At 40.5% G+C, this 17,422-nt stretch overlaps 1 protein-coding gene across 17 annotated transcripts in view; it reads left to right on the plus strand.

The window, feature by feature from the left end:
• The window catches only part of PTPRT (protein tyrosine phosphatase receptor type T), a 614,745-nt gene that overhangs the window by 240,175 nt on the left and 357,148 nt on the right, over positions 1-17,422 (plus strand). For all 17 annotated transcript variants that reach the window (XM_081195978.1, XM_081195992.1, XM_081195980.1 and 14 more), the window contains exons 3-6: positions 4,370-4,641; positions 7,682-7,763; positions 11,325-11,440; positions 15,419-15,593. In XM_081195978.1, the coding sequence (XP_081052104.1) occupies positions 4,370-4,641; positions 7,682-7,763; positions 11,325-11,440; positions 15,419-15,593 (645 nt within the window). The remainder of the gene's footprint in view (positions 1-4,369; positions 4,642-7,681; positions 7,764-11,324; positions 11,441-15,418; positions 15,594-17,422) is intronic.

Genomic DNA, 17,422 nt, shown 5'->3' on the forward strand with positions numbered 1-17,422 from the left:
GTTTTTTTTCCTGTGTGTAGATCCATCCAAGGTGGATAATGGCAGACAAAGTGTGGGAACAAAAGGGAGGCAATCAGACAACAGAGCTTGGAACAGAACATTGTGGCCACTACTTTAAACTTTAAATTTAGTGAGACATAAACAAACCAACAATTTCAAATGGGTTTTTCCACCTTTCCCCAAAACGAACCATAATGAACATCCATCACAGTTTGCCAGTTTGGACAACACAACAAGCTGTGGATGGTTAAGCAAAAACAGAAGTGAAAGCTTCTCAGCTTCTCCTTGCATCTGTGCTAGAGAAGGAGAGGGAATGCAAGGTCATTTAGTGTAATGTCTGAATGCGGCCAGTGCAGAGTTAGATTTAGGGCAGTGTGATCGGTTCCATTGCACTGGGTGCTGAGTCTAGCGGGCACTGCAGGGCATTGCAACTATGACTTAGTGAATTGAGTAGAAGGCAAGAAATGAGGGGGGACCAAATTGTAGCTTTGCATAGGGTGCTGCTGAAATCTGAAAGATCCAAGTCTGCCCCTGGCCCATGTCTCAGATAAAGTTTTATTGGAGTAGAATTATGATCCCCACCTGATTCTGGAGACCCAGTAAAAACTGTAGCCAGATTGGGACTTAGGTGTGGCACCACCTGACAGTCAATAGGCAACATTGCAAGCTTGGAAAAAAAAAATGAGGAATTTAAACCAGAAGCTTCTGTCTCAGCTCATCCCAACTCCTTCCTTCCTTCAGTTTTTTTTCTTTCTACTTTGCCTCGCAGAAAGTGGTCGTTTGTTCATGAGACTCCTGGTGTTGTCCTTTCCAAACTGGTTATTTCCTTGTTTCTTTTACCTTTTGTGGAATTTCTTTGTGTGTTTAGCCTCATTTTTAGTTATTCTCAGCACTCCTTTCCCTGCTCCGGTGTTTTCATGCTGATTTCTTGAGACCTATTCAGTTGTTGGTTTCCTTCTCTACAGTCTCCTTAGACTCTATATTGTCCTTTGCATTGCTGACTTCATCCATAGTAGCCTCTGGATTCCACCCCCCCTCCAGCTTTTTGCTCAGTATAGGTAAAGCTTTTCAAACCTCTAGTCATTAGCTCTCAGTGGGAGGTTAGAGAGTTTCCCGTGTTTTTTGCTAACAATCACCTAATGATCGGCTATTGTTCAAACAGCTTCTTTTCCTGCGCTTAAATGGAAAGGCACAGAAGAAATGCACACTCTCCTGCCAGGAGCGAATTGCAGCAGCAAAATTACAGCCCATAAATGCAGTAGACAATATTACAGGTAGTTCTCCATCTACCCAAGTTTTGACTCCAGCCTTCCCCACCATGGTTCAGGAGCAGCACCTGCCACTTTCAACTCTGTTAGGCAGATCTTCCCAGCTTGCCAGCCTCTCCTGCCCCATCTCTAGGGGAGTTATATACAGATCATCTCAGAGCTAGATCAGGTGGTCCCATGAACTCCCCTCATTCTGGCATCAGCTCTGAGAACCAATTGCAGCTGGGGAGGCATAGCCAGGGGAGTTGACCAGGTAAGGGACGGGACTGCCCACCTGGCACAATAGAGGGTCCTCAGTCGGCTCCAGAGCTTCTCCCGCCCTACCCTCCCTTAGTTTAGGACATTTATTGCAGGTTAACAGCTTCTTTATAGGTATGTTGGCGCTGCAACAGTCATTGATGGTTGCTGTTGAAGGACCGGGAAGGAATTTCCCTGCATTGGCAGGTTTCGCCTTCACTGTAGCAAAACGTCACAACTTTGGTGGTTTCAGGCCTTGGGTGGAATCCTTTAGTCTATCTTCCCTAAATTGGGGGGGGGGCGTGAAGCAGTGACACTCCCCCCCCCCATGGTGGCGATCCCAGGGTTCCTCATTAAAGGGGTTGTGTTGACGGGAGTCACTGGCCATATGCTGAAAGGTTGTTAGTGCTCTCACTCTGTGTTGTGGCAAAATGGGGGGCAGGCTCTCTGCTTAAACATACATCTTCCAGAGCCAAGCCCAAACCCCAGACAGATTTATTAATCCTGGTGTGCCCCAGATCCCCGGCTGGGGACTGGGAGGGATAAAGGCCCAATGCCTAAGCCAGGGTCTTCCTACATCTGAAAATTTAATAAAGTTGTGGCCAATTTTAATCCCATAGCACGTTGTCATTATTCCACCTGGGTGTCGCCTAGGGTCAGGGGGTGTTCGCCTGGACACGCAATACAGAGCAATGCGGTTTGGCCTGGCCTCAGCATAGAGAGCATTCACCAAAGTAGTGGTAGCCCTTGTTTCACACATCCATCTTCAGTGCATATTGCCTTTTCTTTACCTTGATAACATACTGATTGCCTCTGCATCAAACAAGAGGAGATCTTTATGTGAGCCTATCAGCCTTCTAGGATCACAACTTCGTGAACAACTACAATAAGGGCCTTATCTTCCCTTTTTGCCAGTTGATTCATCTAGGAGGCCAGCGGAGAGAATTACGTTATCTCCAGAAAAACATAACCAAAATTCTCTCAGCTGTGTCCTCCATCCTACCCCATCAAGCTATCATTTTAATGCTGTTGTCAAAGATGCTATGGCTAATGATACTTGCCCTACCAATGATGCTTTGGGGCAGACTTTGCTCATATCCCAGTCAATGGCTCCTCTTGCACCATCAGAGATCCATTTACAAGTGCTTTTATGGGGTCTCCAGAAAAGTCTGTTAAACTTACTGTGAAAGGTGTTTCTGGATCCCATAAAAGCTGCCACCAGAACCCACTCAGGCTGTCAGCAGCTGTTTATTCTGTGGCACCTCACCACTTTTTTGCCAATAATATGCTCCGTCATACTTCTTTACCTTTCCTACCAGAGTGTCTCAGTGAGTTTTTAAGGCAACCTCTCCTGTTAAAAGCCATCTTCCATTCTCTTCTGACACTGAATCTCCTCATATTCTGGCTTGTTATTTAAAAACTGAAAAAGGAAGGAGCAGCAAAGAGCTAAGATGGCAGCTTCCTGTTCTTTATTTTATTTTTTTGCTCACTTGCAATGTTACCTATTGACTGCCAGGAGGTGTGAAACCTAAATCCCAATCTGGTGGCTGCTTTTTACAGGATCCAGGAATACCTTGCACGATAAGTATAATGGAATTTTTAAAAAACGCATTAGCAAACACACTGTCCCAAAGAAGAGACAAAAGTCAGGACAAGGCATTGGATTTGGTGGACTTCTCTTGCTTTGAGGTTCTTAAAATAGCTGTTCTTAAAAGGTTGCTTTACAAATGGCAATACTTTTCAGCATGAATCATTTCCCTTCTTGCTGTGCTACAGCAGTGCTATCTGTGTGACACACTGGAATTGAGGTTTTTGTTGATCAGAGTCTCAGCAGCTGTTACAGCATCCAGTCTCTAACTCCTGGACTTAAACCAAACAGAACTAAAAGTTAATATTTGATTGTAAAACTAGTAACACTTCCCTGTGTGGCCTGCGTTGTGTTAACTTTCCTTTCTTTCTTTAATTCATGAGGAACTAAAATAACATTGATGCCCACTCAAAAATTGTGTTCATTTGAGTGATTAGATCAGAGACAGGTACAAATTGACAATTCTAAATTGCACGGACATGCACAAATTGATAATCCTTAATTACAGAGAGAAGTCATGCATTCAAATGGGCTACAAATGTGATTAAAATATAAGGAATTCAAACAGAGGGAGTGTCAAGGTAGCTGTTCCAACGTGGCTCCATTTGGTCTAAGGCTCTCCTTTCTACATCTTAAGCTGGTGAAACCCCATAGTAATCCATGGCCTGCTCAGTATTTTAAGCTGGTGAAACCCCACAGTAATCTATGACCTGCACAGCGGCTAATTGCTGCCGTCCGGTGGAGGAGTCGCACTCCTTTGTGTGCCACTGTGCCTTGCTCTTTTCCAGTGATGTATTACAATACATTGGTACAATACAAAGCAATAAATTTAGATGTGTTATAAAGGCTGTCAGCTTCATACTGCTTGAAAATGCCACTGGGAGAGCCTGGCCACTTGGCAAGAGGTTTGTACAATGTGTATGCACTTCATGCTTGGTGTGGATATTTTACTGTCAGACAATTTGAAATCCAGGGTAGAAAATTTGAAAATAGTAATAAATAACCCTCTTTAAGTGATGGTGGAGGCAGTGGGTGCAAATTTATTTGCAGCTCCTGTAATTTTGATGTCTTCTTGTCTTTTTCAGATAAGTGTTGACATAAAATAATAGGTTTTCAGTTCTTTGAGATGAATACCTGTTTTGTTTTCTGACTGCTGGGCAGATTGTTTAGAATTATTGGCTCTTCATCATACTATTGTTCCAGGGGAAGAGAAGGAAACCACTGACCTTATTTTTCTCTGCTATTGTCCCTTTCTTTGTTTCACATTTATTTCCAGGCTCCTTCATGATGGTGAACAGCTCTGGGAGAGCATCTGGGCAAAAAGCTCACTTGCTTCTACCAACCTTGAAGGAAAATGACACACACTGTATTGACTTCCATTACTACCTGTCCAGTCGAGACCGCTCCAGCCCTGGATCGTTGAACGTTTATGTCAAGGTTAATGGTGGACCTCAAGGCAACCCTATCTGGAATGTGTCTGGGATTGTTACAGAAGGCTGGGTGAAGGTAGAACTTGCAATCAGCACATTCTGGCCACACTTCTATCAGGTGTGTTTGAGATTCCCCCATCCCTTGCATCAGATATTTTGTTATTCTTTCATATCATATCCTATCTATTCTGTGATAATAACCACTTCCCCTTTCCCCCAGATACTACAGATAACTCTCAATATGGTCTGTTTTGACCTTCACTAAGTAACAGATAGTAGTACTCAGAATCACACTCTGATTTAGCAGAGAGCAGCCATAGTATTTTCTCGGATTTGTCCCAATGCAAGTTAAGGAATGTTGGCATTTCTGTAAAAACTAAGATAAATGCTAGAAATGTAATTCAGGTGTTTGCTTGCTTCACCAGACACCTGAATTTACATAGGAACACATTTACAAGTTTGTTGCTAATACAAATTTCAGCTTTAACAAACTGTTTTGTCGTGCTGTTGTTGTTGTTTGATTGTTTTGCAGCAGAAACACTTAGCTGACATTTTCCTCACTGTTGAGGGATACTGAGTACAATCGACGCATGAAGACCCCGGGAGTAGGAGTGGTCAAATTTAGCCCCTTGCCCCTATACAGAAAATTATATGGGGAATGTGGAGAAGTACACTTACAGAAGCCTTGATGGAAAGTACATGGATAGACATGTCATGAAAATAGTAGCCATAATCAAAACTGAGTATTCTTGAGGATGTGGGGGGCAGATGGAGAGAGAGTGTTTAGCTCTTTCTCTGACATGATCCTGACAAAAATGGCATCTCTGAAGCAGCTGTTTACATTAGAGCTCCCATTTGTGCCAATGAAATAAGTTGGACATTAATAGGATTTGTGCAGTCAACATCACATTTGGTTTGGCACATAGCTGACCACAGTTATGTACTTTACAGTGAAGAGGTTGTCCTCTTCAAAGACGGATAAGAGGCAGGACTTTCTTCATCCAACAATTCCACTCCCCTTGATTTCATCCCTTCTACCTCCTGTATCTGGAGCTATGACCCACTGTGTGGATATCATTTCTTAAATATACACACATCTAATACATTGCATGCATGGACTAACCCAGGCATCCCCAAACTCGGCCCTCCAGATGTTTTGGGACTGCCATTCCCATCATCCCTGACCACTGGTTTTGCTAGCTAGGGATCATGGGAGTTGTAGGCCAAAAACATCTGGAGGGCCGAGTTTGAGGAAGCCTGTTTTAAGGTGTCAAAAAGTAACATATGCATCAGGCCTGGCTAGCAGTACTGAGTACTTGTAAGCCCTGACACGGAGGATATTTAATCATTTGAGGTAGATGAGATTTCAGTGTTTTTCTTCTATGGTCAGCATATTCCCTTAATATGGTTTACCTTAGGCTACTCTTTTCATCTTCTCTCTAGTTGTTTCAGTTTTGCCATGAATTTTCACATTGTCCCAGATTGGATGTCAAAGTCACAACTCAGCTATGTTGGGACATCCCAAAGTCCCAAAGAATGACTAATGCTGCATATTACATAAATCACTTGCAACAACTTAATACTCGCAGTAATATCTTTGAAAACTTGCCTAAACGGAAAGAAATATTGTGTGTTACATCAAATGCTTTTTTTTAATTAGGCATATGCATATGAATTAGAAATGAGAAATACATTCATTTCATTTCTGATTATTAATCCTTTAAGCATAATTATATTTTGACAGAACAGTGAAAGATTATAAATGAAATAAATGAGGAAGGTGACACAGTTTCATTTTAAACTGAAAGGGCTTCATTATTATTATTTTCTTTTAAAAAGTCTAATTCCAAACACAGAATATTTATAAATAAATTAACTTGGAAATGTTAATGTTTTTAAGAAGTTTTTCACAAGGTTAATTGGCAAACATTCTTCCATTGCTGTGAGTTGAATGCCTCTAAAAGGTGAAGAAGGCAGGGAAGCATCATTGGGCATCAAAGGGGTTGCCATTTTGATTCAGCCCATGTTTCAACAACAGCAAAGCCCCCTTCTGTGATACTTCCTGGGTGCTCTATTTAGGGTGCAGCAAGATGGGAACTGCTATTGAAATGAAATCGGAGATAGTACTCTGTTCCAGTGAGTACCAACACACACACACACACACACACACACACACACACAATTATCTTACAGAAAACTTTATAAATTCAGTATTATTTTTAAAATATTACAGTTACCTATAAATATACTGAATAAGTATAATAAATGCATTGCATATGTACATACATCACATACATGGTAAAATGTAAAATTGTCTAATTTATGATTTATTTCATATATCTCCTAATAACGAATATGGATTGACCAGATCTTGCCCTTTATCATTCCAACAAGCTCCATATTTCTGCAAAACTGACATGGCACTATTTATCTTCTCTAATTAACTTTGTCAACCTAACCTACGGACAGATGGATAGTGACACATTCTGCATGCCCAAATACGGCTCAGGTAGTTTATCCAAAGGTGTTCCCAGTGTGAAGTTTCCCTCCTTAAGAGTTGTATGAAATATTTGATGACTCAACATAATTATACTATGAGCTTTGGCATTTTTAATAACACAGGAGGAGAATTTACAGGGCAGCCATTTTGTTTACGTGTTTCTTATAACACAGAGACTGCAACCTAATCCCGTGGAGTAAGCCCCATTGAATTCAATAGGCCTTGTTCATGAGTAGACATGGTTAGGACCATGCTGTTAGTTCTGGCACTGAAATCCTTGGTCTTTGTCTGTTTTTATTAGCATTTAACCCATTTAACTTGGCTTCATGCTTATGCTTAAGAGCAAATCAGTGTGGTTCCTCCCCTGCCCCCCCCAAGGCTTCTCCCAAGTAGAAGTGTGATAGATATTTTCCGACATTATGTTCAGTGGAGACATATTGGAACAGGACAATGTGTGTATTTTTCTTCCTTGCACATTAATGAATAAACCTTCAAGGGGTTAAATTGGCTAGCTTATGAAAGCAATCAATATGTTGAGTTGTGAATCTCTGTCCCTGGATTTTGAACATTTTCAGCTTCAGCTATGCGAGAAAGAATAGGCGAGAGATCCTTTCAGACAGCTTACTTAAGCAGCTTGTTTCCCCCCTGTGTATTTCAGGTGATATTTGAATCGGTTTCGTTGAAGGGACACCCTGGGTACATAGCTGTGGATGAAGTCAGAGTTCTTGCCCATCCATGCAGTAAGCATACTCCCCCCTCCCTTTTCCTTCCTAACCGTAGTAATGTGTTACACTCGGCCTTGCATCAAGAGGAGTAATTCGCCCAATTCAATCAGTTCTGAAACATCTTCTTTTATCCTTTCCAAATGCTTACAGAGTGGAAGCAATCAACCCTGAATAAATACATAATTTATCAAGTTGTGCAACAGGCAGAACCGCTACAAATGTGCAGCTAGTGCCAAAATTCTAGTCCGTTATTAAGGAGATATAAAGCCCTGATTGTTAGCTCTGATTCAGGCCATTGAAGGAGAAGAATTGCAGGGTTCTGATGGTATCATATAGAAGTAAGTTAAAGGGGGAATTTTGGGATGTGGGGGAAGTTCTTTCATGTGCACACAACTAAGCAAATTAGTGCAACATTCACTCTGGAAGAAATGCCCTGGAGTATACTTTCTTTAAAGGAATGTAAATCTTTTCAGTAGCTCAATGAAAGAATTTAAAGAATATGTATCCCTTTCAAAGCACTCAATTCATACTGTGAAGTATAGAATAAGTCAAAAGATTGTTTCACTACATTCCCTCGGCTGTTGTATTTTGTACCAGCCATTTTATCCATGGAAACACTCAATTAGGAATTTGTATCCATTTGTTGTTACAGATGTCCAACTCATAACATTCAGATGCAAACTCCCCCAAATCCAGGACTAATTCAGAGGTAACACTAGGGCCATTTTTGTGCTCATGGTACCTGCCTGGTATCTAGAAGCCAACAGAAAGCTTAATACTTGGGCCAGTGCAGTCACAATAAAGCATATATGAGTCCTTCTAATTTCAACAGGCAAAAACTATGTAATATTCTTTTAGACACTTGTGTGACTTAAAAGGGATAATTATGGAAGATTTTGGGATCCAAAGGTGTCTTCTAATTTCTGTTCATGCTTTATATTTATCTGTTTATTACATTTATATCCTGGCTTTCTGCCAGTCACCCAACACAGTCTACAATTTTAAATGCTAAAAGAAATAAGTGTAAAGTTGACTGAGGAAGGGACAGGACAATTCCAGGAATGTTGTTAGGGACAGCATATATAAGGCATTTATGTTCTGTCAAAGTGCTGTTGTGCTTTCTTTTAATACTCACTTCCCCAGCATTGCTAGCTAGAAGAGAATTAGTTTCACTCATTAGAGTATTCTCTTAAAAAACTTTTTTATTCCTTTTGACTATCAGGTATTATACTATTGAGAGGGCCTTCTGGTGGTTTCCTCACTGCGAGAAGTGAGGTTACAGGAACCAGGCAGAGGGCCTTCTCTATAGTGGCTCCTGCCTTATGGAATACCCTCCCATCAGATGTTAAGGAAATAAACAACTATCTGACTTTTAGAAGACCTCTGAAGGCAGCCCTGTTTAGGGAAGTTTTTAATGTTTGATGTTTTATCGTATTTTTAATATTCTGTTGGGAGCCGCCCAGAGTGGCTGGGGAAACCCAGACAGATGGGTTCTGTATTATTATTATTATTATTATTAATCACATTATTATTATTATTATTATTATTATTATTATTATTATTATTATTATTAAATGTGATTGTGTTTGAACTCAAAGTCATCAACCATTTTTCCTTTCCTTTCCTTTATTCATTTCTTCTTTTCGTTCCTTTTTAAAACTGTAGAGGACTCAGTAGCAGTAGCATTGCCATCAATTAAAAAAAGGCCCATTTTGATACACTAAAGCTAAAAGGAATGGAAAGTACCAACTGTCATAATGGTTTGCTGTAAATATTCTGCAAAAGCAGTATTGTTTTATATCAAGGCTTCTCCATTTCAGGTGACAGATGAATGACCCTGTCTCAGCCAACAGCTAGTACATCAATAAATTGTGACATGGATAAACTGCCGGCCAGCTAAAAGGGATGGCATAACTCTCTTTGACTCTGCTGGCCAAGTGATACTGCTCACCAAATTGTAGCTGGCCTTTCATTGTGACAGAGCCTGCGAAGCTATGGTCCTCCATACATTGATAGACTCCTCATTATTATCCATGATAATTGATCATGGTAGGGATGTGGGTGGCGCTGTGGTCTAAACCACTGAGCCTTGGGCTTGCCAATCTAAAGATCGGCGGTTTGAATCCCCACAATGGGGTTAGCTCCCGTTGCTCGGTCCCAACTCCTGCCAACCTAGCAATTCGAAAGCACCCCAAAAAGTGCAAGTAGATAATAGGTACTGCTCCGGCGGCAAGGTAAACAGCATTTCCGTGCGCTGCTCTGGTGTTGGTGTTCCGTTGCACCAGAAGCGGCTTAGTCATGCTGGCCACATGACCTGGAAAAACTGTATGCAGAGTGGACAAACGCCGGCTCCCTCAGCCTGTAAAGCGAGATGAGCGCCACAACCCCAGAGTCGTTTGCGACTGGACTTAATTGTCAGGGGTCCCTTTACCTTTAATTGATCATGGTGGCTGAGGCTGATTGGAGCTGCCCATTATGTGTTTCCCCCTGTTATAGCAAATAGTAGAAAAGGGGCTTGGAGGAAAAAGTTAAACCCTCCCTGTGCCAGTGCTGCAGCAATGATCTGATTGCAATGCTGCAGAGCTGGCCCATTCATGAGGCAAGCTGAGGTGACTGCCTCAGGTGTCACGATCCACAGGCACAGCATATCCTGTCTCCAAGGAATTCATTGCCCAGTGCTGCTGCCACATCAACAGCTGTGTCGTGCTCTTTGGGAGCTGGATCTGCTGCCATCTTGGTAGTGCCTCTCCACAAAATAGCCATTTTACAGAAGGAAAAATGGTGATGCTCAGGGCCTTTCCTCCCCAAAACCAGGCAAAGCCCCTATGTGCAACGCAAAACAAATAAAACATACAAAAAATCAAGGAACAGTCCTGCAAAAAGAAAAGGCAGCACCCCTTCAAACAACAAAGATGCCAGTTAATCTCTTTAAATATAGAATATTGGGATTGGCCTTGGTGGGCACCACAGTGGGGTTATCTGAGGGTGTCCATGAGCACCACATTGAAGACCCCATATATAAAGCCTCTATGCTCTGTGTGCTTACTTGAATGTTGGCCCCATTGAGTTCGATTGAATTTGGTAATGGTAATATTTTAATAGGGTTGGACCATATCAAGTTGCTGTTGTTAGTTTTCTGTGAGTAGGAACCCAGGCTGCTTAGTAAAAAATACCTTGGCTCAGTTTTCCTTTGCCTACTTTTCCTTGTGAATGCTATATTCATTGATTTTGTACATATTATGTTATATGTATTATATATTTACATCCTTACACAGAAGAAATTTGCTATTTGCTTCCATCGTATATGAAATTTATTACTGGGGAATGTTGAATCCTTTTGGTGCGGAAGTGTTATTTATAGTACATTATCTGTGCCGAGATGGTTGATGCTTTTGTTTTCATACTGTTAGCTGAAAGCCATACTGTAGTATTTTAAACAAACCCCAAACTCAACAGTGCTATGATGAGTAGTTTGTTCTGTGGGAAACCGGACATCCTTGTTAAGAATGGCTGGTTCTCATAGCATACATATGAACTGTGAAGCTCTACCCAGATAATATTTTGCATTTTTGTTAGGAAAAGCTCCTCACTTCCTGCGGCTCCAGAACGTGGAGGTTAATGTTGGACAGAATGCAACGTTCCAGTGCATTGCTGGAGGAAAGTGGTCTCAACATGACAAACTGTGGCTACAGGTAAAGTAGAATGAGATTTTATGTGTTATTTTTCAGACACTCTAAAGAACAAATAGAGCTTCCTATTTTTTAAGACCACAAAACTCAAATAGAGCTCCATACTTTCCAGGGTTTCTCTGTTCCTTTCAGTGACTGGAGTGATACTCCTCTGAATTCCTTGACAGAGCATTTCCCTTTGTGCAAAACCAGCTGCATGCTTCTACTCAATACCTTATTGTCTCAGATTTGTGCATGGAAAAATTATTTAGCTGAATATGCTGGGAACATTAATCAATTGGGCACATTTATAGAAATTAACTACCCTTGTATAAATGCACCCCCTTTTCCTAATTTAGTCCATTTGCAAAAAATCAAAAGATCAGAGTTTGGCAAATTAGAAGCTTGGTTCAAAGGCTAGGAAGACAAAAGAAAAACAGGACATTAAAAGTTGGCAAATGAATAGTGTAGAAGAGGAAGGATGAGACACGTGGAAAGGAAGGCAGGAGTCTTCAAAAATTGAGTTTCTAGTATTCATGTTTGTTGAAAAACATTGAACACACATGTGCAAAATATGTTGAAATTCTGAAGTTTGCTGTTTGAATGCCCATAAAGTTAAACCAAAGTAAATTTTCATTCTTTGCACTACCCTTTCATTTTATACTTGACTGTGCTAGAGAAATGTTATTATTTTTATTATTATTTATGAAATAAATAGTTTTAAAAGCTATAGATTATTTAATTAGCCATAGGCTAATTATATTTGGCATGACAATAATTTCCAGAAGAACCATGGCTGTTCCTAGACCAGTAGGCACCCAACCCTGTGGTTTTCCAGATGTTTGGTCCACAGCTGTCAGGGAAGAGCCAGAACGCACAGTTTTGTCAGTAGCAGGGGAGGGTTCTGAGCAGGAACTGGCAGAAGAGGAAGACAGGGAACTGATGCAGGAAGCAGAGCAGGGGGCGAGGCATAGTCAGGAGGAGCAGGGGGTCAGGGATGGTGAAGAGCCCTACAACCCACCAGAGTTGGTAGGAGGAACTTCAGCCTCAGAAAAGGGGGTGGGACTTTCACACCAGCACAGGCAAGGAGGGAAATGAAACATAAAGAGCAAAGATGTATCACAAGGTTTCCATGCCTACTTTGTTGGTGCCGAAATCAAAGGAAGACACTCCCCGAATCTGACTCGACAGGTTCGGTTGCGTGATTTTGAATTGCAGCTGTTCTTTGTATATATGTAATAAATAAAAGACTGTAAATATCACGCTGCATATTTTGGAGTTTTACTGCGAAGAGGGAACAGCACCTTTACAACCGCTGGAATTATCTCTGACTATTGGACATGCTGGCTGGGGTTACTGGAGTCCTACAATATCTGGAGAGCCATAGCTTAATTAACCACCCCTGTACTCAACTAAATATCCACTCTCCACATTAGAAGTGTCTTTGTTGCTTTCATTGTTTGTTCATTTCCCCAACGCCTTATTTCTGTTGCATTCGTAGCCCATTCAACAGATTCAATACATGACATGTATGGAAGATTAATCCCTGTCAGATAATAAAATGTATGGCTCTGATCGCTGTGAACTCACAATTGCACCATATGTTGAAAATGAAATGGATGTAAATTTTCCTGGAAATGATGGCTCATACCCAACATTGTGTGAGCAAAAAGTAACTTGAATAATGCTTGTTTCCATTCCCCACCCCCCAGCTATCTGCTCTCTCCCCGGGCATCTCTGGATGGTCAGTGGAACCTATTGAACATTGTGGCTGTGTTGTATGGGACTGCAGGGGGAAGCTGGAATCAGAAGTGTCATCTGCCCATGTTTGGGAGAATCTTTCTTCCCACTGTAGTCCATAAAATGCTACAGTGGTACCTCTGGTTATGAACTTAATTCGTTTCGGAGGTCCGTTCTTAAGCTGAAACCATTCTTATCCTGAGGTGTGCTTTCTGCTAATGGGGCCTCCTGTTCCTGTGTGCAATTCCGTTCTCATCCTGGGGCAAAGTTCACAACCAGGAGCAGCTTCTTCCGGGTTAGCAGAGCTCGTAACCTGAAGTGTTCGTAACCAGAAGCGTTCGTAACCAGAGGTACTACTATATAAGGCTTGGTATGTCACCTGACCCTCTGGGCAGACTTTTTGAGGAGTCTGGGCAGAAGAAAAAGGAAGAGAACCATAGGCCAAGATTGCCTTCCACTCATACAGTGTTGGGCACAGCTTAAAAATAAAATGTTGTGCTGTCTATGAACATCAGGGTTTCCAATTTTTCTTTCAACTGTCTTGAGCAATCTTGAGTAAGCAGACTGTGACAAGCATTATCTAAGTTCAGCATCACCACCAGCACCTAGGCAATCATCTTTGTTTCCTGCAACTGAATCCAGCCCTGCGAGCAGCTCCTTTTTTCGTGTTAGTTTCCCAGATAATTAACATACAACACAAATACTAAGGAACTGTTGGAAGAGTAAGAATTACCGTACTGTGAATTTCCTAAAAGGACTTAAAGGCAATAAAGGTTACCACCATTCTTCTATCTTTCATAAGCCATGCAAGGTCACAGGACATAATGGAACAAAGTTCAGGCAAGCTTCTGGCTAGAATTTGTGCATATGTACAAACTGAAACTCTTGTTATCTATAGTGTTGTGTTTTTTTTTTTTTTTTACTTTACATAGCAACTTGATTACTGCAATCCTTAAAAAGTTAATTACAAATCATTAACATTACTTATGCCGGATTAAGACTTCAATTAATTCAATCAGAACCACTTTGAAAGTTAGTAGGATGAAGACATTAGAATAAGCAACTGTTATGAACACAGTATTAAATGCATTACATTTACGTGGTTCATCTTAAAAATGTATTGTGAGAAGTTAAAGATGCCTTTCACAACACTGAGCAAATAAGCAGTATCTGTGTGAACACATTCCCACTAATCTCACTAAAAATACTAGAATAAAAGAAGCAGGGGATCTAAAAATAATAATGAATATAAGAAGCATCTTCTCTCTGGAAGCTATTGCTGTTTGTTTGTTTGTTTGTTTGTTTGTTGCTTTATCTTGGCCAAGGCAACCCAAAGTGACTTACAACCAACCTACCAATCAACAAGTTCACCCATAGATATATTAAAAACAAGGAGGAGGGATATATTAAAAACATCCCACCCACTTTTAAAAAGGCCACAACCAAATCTCAGTCATAAGGTTGTATGAGCTGCTCATGTTAAGAGCTGGTTGTGCCCAACGCATATGTACACTTTTGCTTCATAATAGCTGACAATATATGCTTTATGTTTATTACTTTCTCAACTGAAGCCATGGAAGATTCCATGTCTTATCTATTAGCACAGGGCAGATTACCTTATGATCTGGCATTTCCTAAATTATAGGTTCCTGAAAAATGGGGATTGATTAGCAAGTAATAGAACATTCTGTTGAATTCTGTGGTTTCCTTGCAGGCTACTTTACACATCCCTGCCCAGCAAAAATTAAAGTGTTAACTCAGAAATATTTCCCATTGTATTCGACTGCATTTAATGTGGTCTATTCTCAGACAACCACACAACTATCTGGGAATAACTCCTATAGTGGCACTTCTGAATCAATATGTATATGTTCCACCGCATGCTATTACAGCCTTTCTTTATGTCAGGAAAGAGGGTGTTAGAGTTCTCATTCAGTGTTTTCATGAGCTGATTGAAAGATCCCACTAATGGAGGGGGGGGAATAGAAACTATTCTGGTTTTTGTAAACAAACTGTCTGTTGTGGGAGCAATTGTTTATAGTGGCTTTTTTGGGGGTACAAAATCCTTTAAGACAACGACTGCATGTCTTAGTAGAACTATTGAGCTTTGCTAATTTCTTAGAAAATTATTTAGGGGACGATTCCCTTAATTTTGTGTATGAATAAAAAACGATGAAGACTGAAGCATAAATGAATTAAATGATCATCTTGCATGATCATATCATATTTTCTCTCTCCCCTCCCCTCCGGTTGATTTGACAGCAGTGGAATGGCAGAGACACAGCTTTAATGGTCACCAGAGTCGTCAACCATAGACGTTTTTCTGCTACGGTCAGCGTAGCTGACACTTCTCAGCGCAGCATCAGTAAATACCGATGTGTCATCCGCTCAGATGGTGGATCAGGAGTTTCAAACTATGCAGAATTAATAGTGAAAGGTAAGTGGCAGCTAATGAAGTTTGTGTGTATACATGTGTATTGTCTTCAGCACCTGCGCAGGACACAGAGCTCTGACAGTGGACCAATGAATTCAATATTAAAACATTTAAGAGGGGGAAAACACGACCCACCAAGCAAATTTCAGTCCTTGAATTTCAGTCTCATGAACATGAACAGGAAGTACTTGGTGACCATAATTAGAGTACCAGATTTTATTAAGTCAATTTACTTTTTAAAATACATTTTAAATATTGTATTGATCTTTGATTTTTACGGACATCATCCTGGAATCCACGTTTTAGATGAAGGTGCAGTTTAGAAACATTGAGGATAATTTTAGAATTGAAATTTTAAAATATTACCAACAAATAACAAATGGGTATTTATTATTAATGCTACTGATATTTATCAAATATGTGCAGAAGGAGTACTAGCTTTTGAGTGAAAGTATCTGCGGACATCTATCCTTAGATAGAGAAGGCAAGAGCTGGCCATTGTTGCTGCAACTGTAATGCTATAATGCAGCGGTTCTCAACCTGTGGGTCCCCAGATGTTGTTGGACTACAACTCCCATCATCCCTGAACTCTGGCCTTGCTAGCTAGGGATGATGGGAGTTGTAGTCCAACAACATCTGGGGACCCACAGGTTGAGAACTGCTGCTTTAATGTGAGCTGTAAACAGTGATGAAGTGATGAACACCCAGGAGTCAAGACATTGATAGATTTTATGTCGAGAGTAAACAGATGGGGGAGGTGGAGAAGCTGTTGTGGTAGACATTGCTGGTTTTTTGGTTGTTGTTTTTTAAAGGGGGGGTCAAGATAATTAAGTGCAGATCAAGTATTATTTTGCCAAGACTTACTTTTCTTTGTTTCCATCCTCTTATTGATCAGGTAAATTTGTGAGAGCTTGATGCGAGGTTAGTCTAATGAAGTACTGCTGTCCCTTTGTAATTGTATGGATCAGTGCTTCCGAAAAGACCTAATTTGGTGAGGGTAATATCAAATTTGTAATGATGTGCTTGCACAGAATTTGAAATGAAAGCAAATTGGAATTGCCTAATCCCAAAGAGCCGCTTATTAAATTCCAGTGATGTGTTTGGATATACATTATATTAGTTTGTAATTGAAGACTAGGTCAATTGACAGTCTCGTCTCTAAATCTGTAGATCAAGGCAAGCTCAATTCACCCAAGTGCACAAAGGCAGAAGGGAAGTAAAATGTTCCTTTTCTCTTGTTGAAGAAAATCCTGCATGAAATACATGGCAATAGATGTGAAATGGGGGAAATGTGTTCACTTTGGAGAAGATGTAAAACAAAATGGTCACAATTGGGGCAAATTTAAGAATCAGCATTATGCCAAAAAAACTGAAGTCATTTTCAAATGTTTTTTTGAATTGGGGCAGCAACTTGATTAAAGAAAATTCATTGTGTGGGTGATATCTAAGGTGACTTACCACTAAAACTGTCAGTGAAATAGAGATGGAGGTAATTTTTGGCAATTCTCCTGCAGTACCCCATACCCTCCTTTATTTTTTTCTCAGAAGGGTTCCTATCCTCTGCAACAGATTAAGACAGGCACTACAGAAGGATCGCTGGAAATTGTCTTCCCCCTTTACTACTGATTCCATCAGTGGACAGTCACCATTGAGTATCACCTTATGGGTTTTAGTTGATTATTGATCTGAATCTATTGATCTGAATCTATCTATCTATTTCACATGTCATAGACGTGTGCATCACCTTAGAAGAGATATTATTTGTTATGAAAGAGAGAAAAGGGGGTTAAATACTTTCATAGGCAGTTTTATAAGTAATTGTTTAAAAGTTT

This window comes from Podarcis bocagei (assembly GCF_964188305.1).
Source record: "Podarcis bocagei genome assembly, chromosome: 5".
Classification (NCBI taxonomy): domain Eukaryota; kingdom Metazoa; phylum Chordata; class Lepidosauria; order Squamata; family Lacertidae; genus Podarcis; species Podarcis bocagei.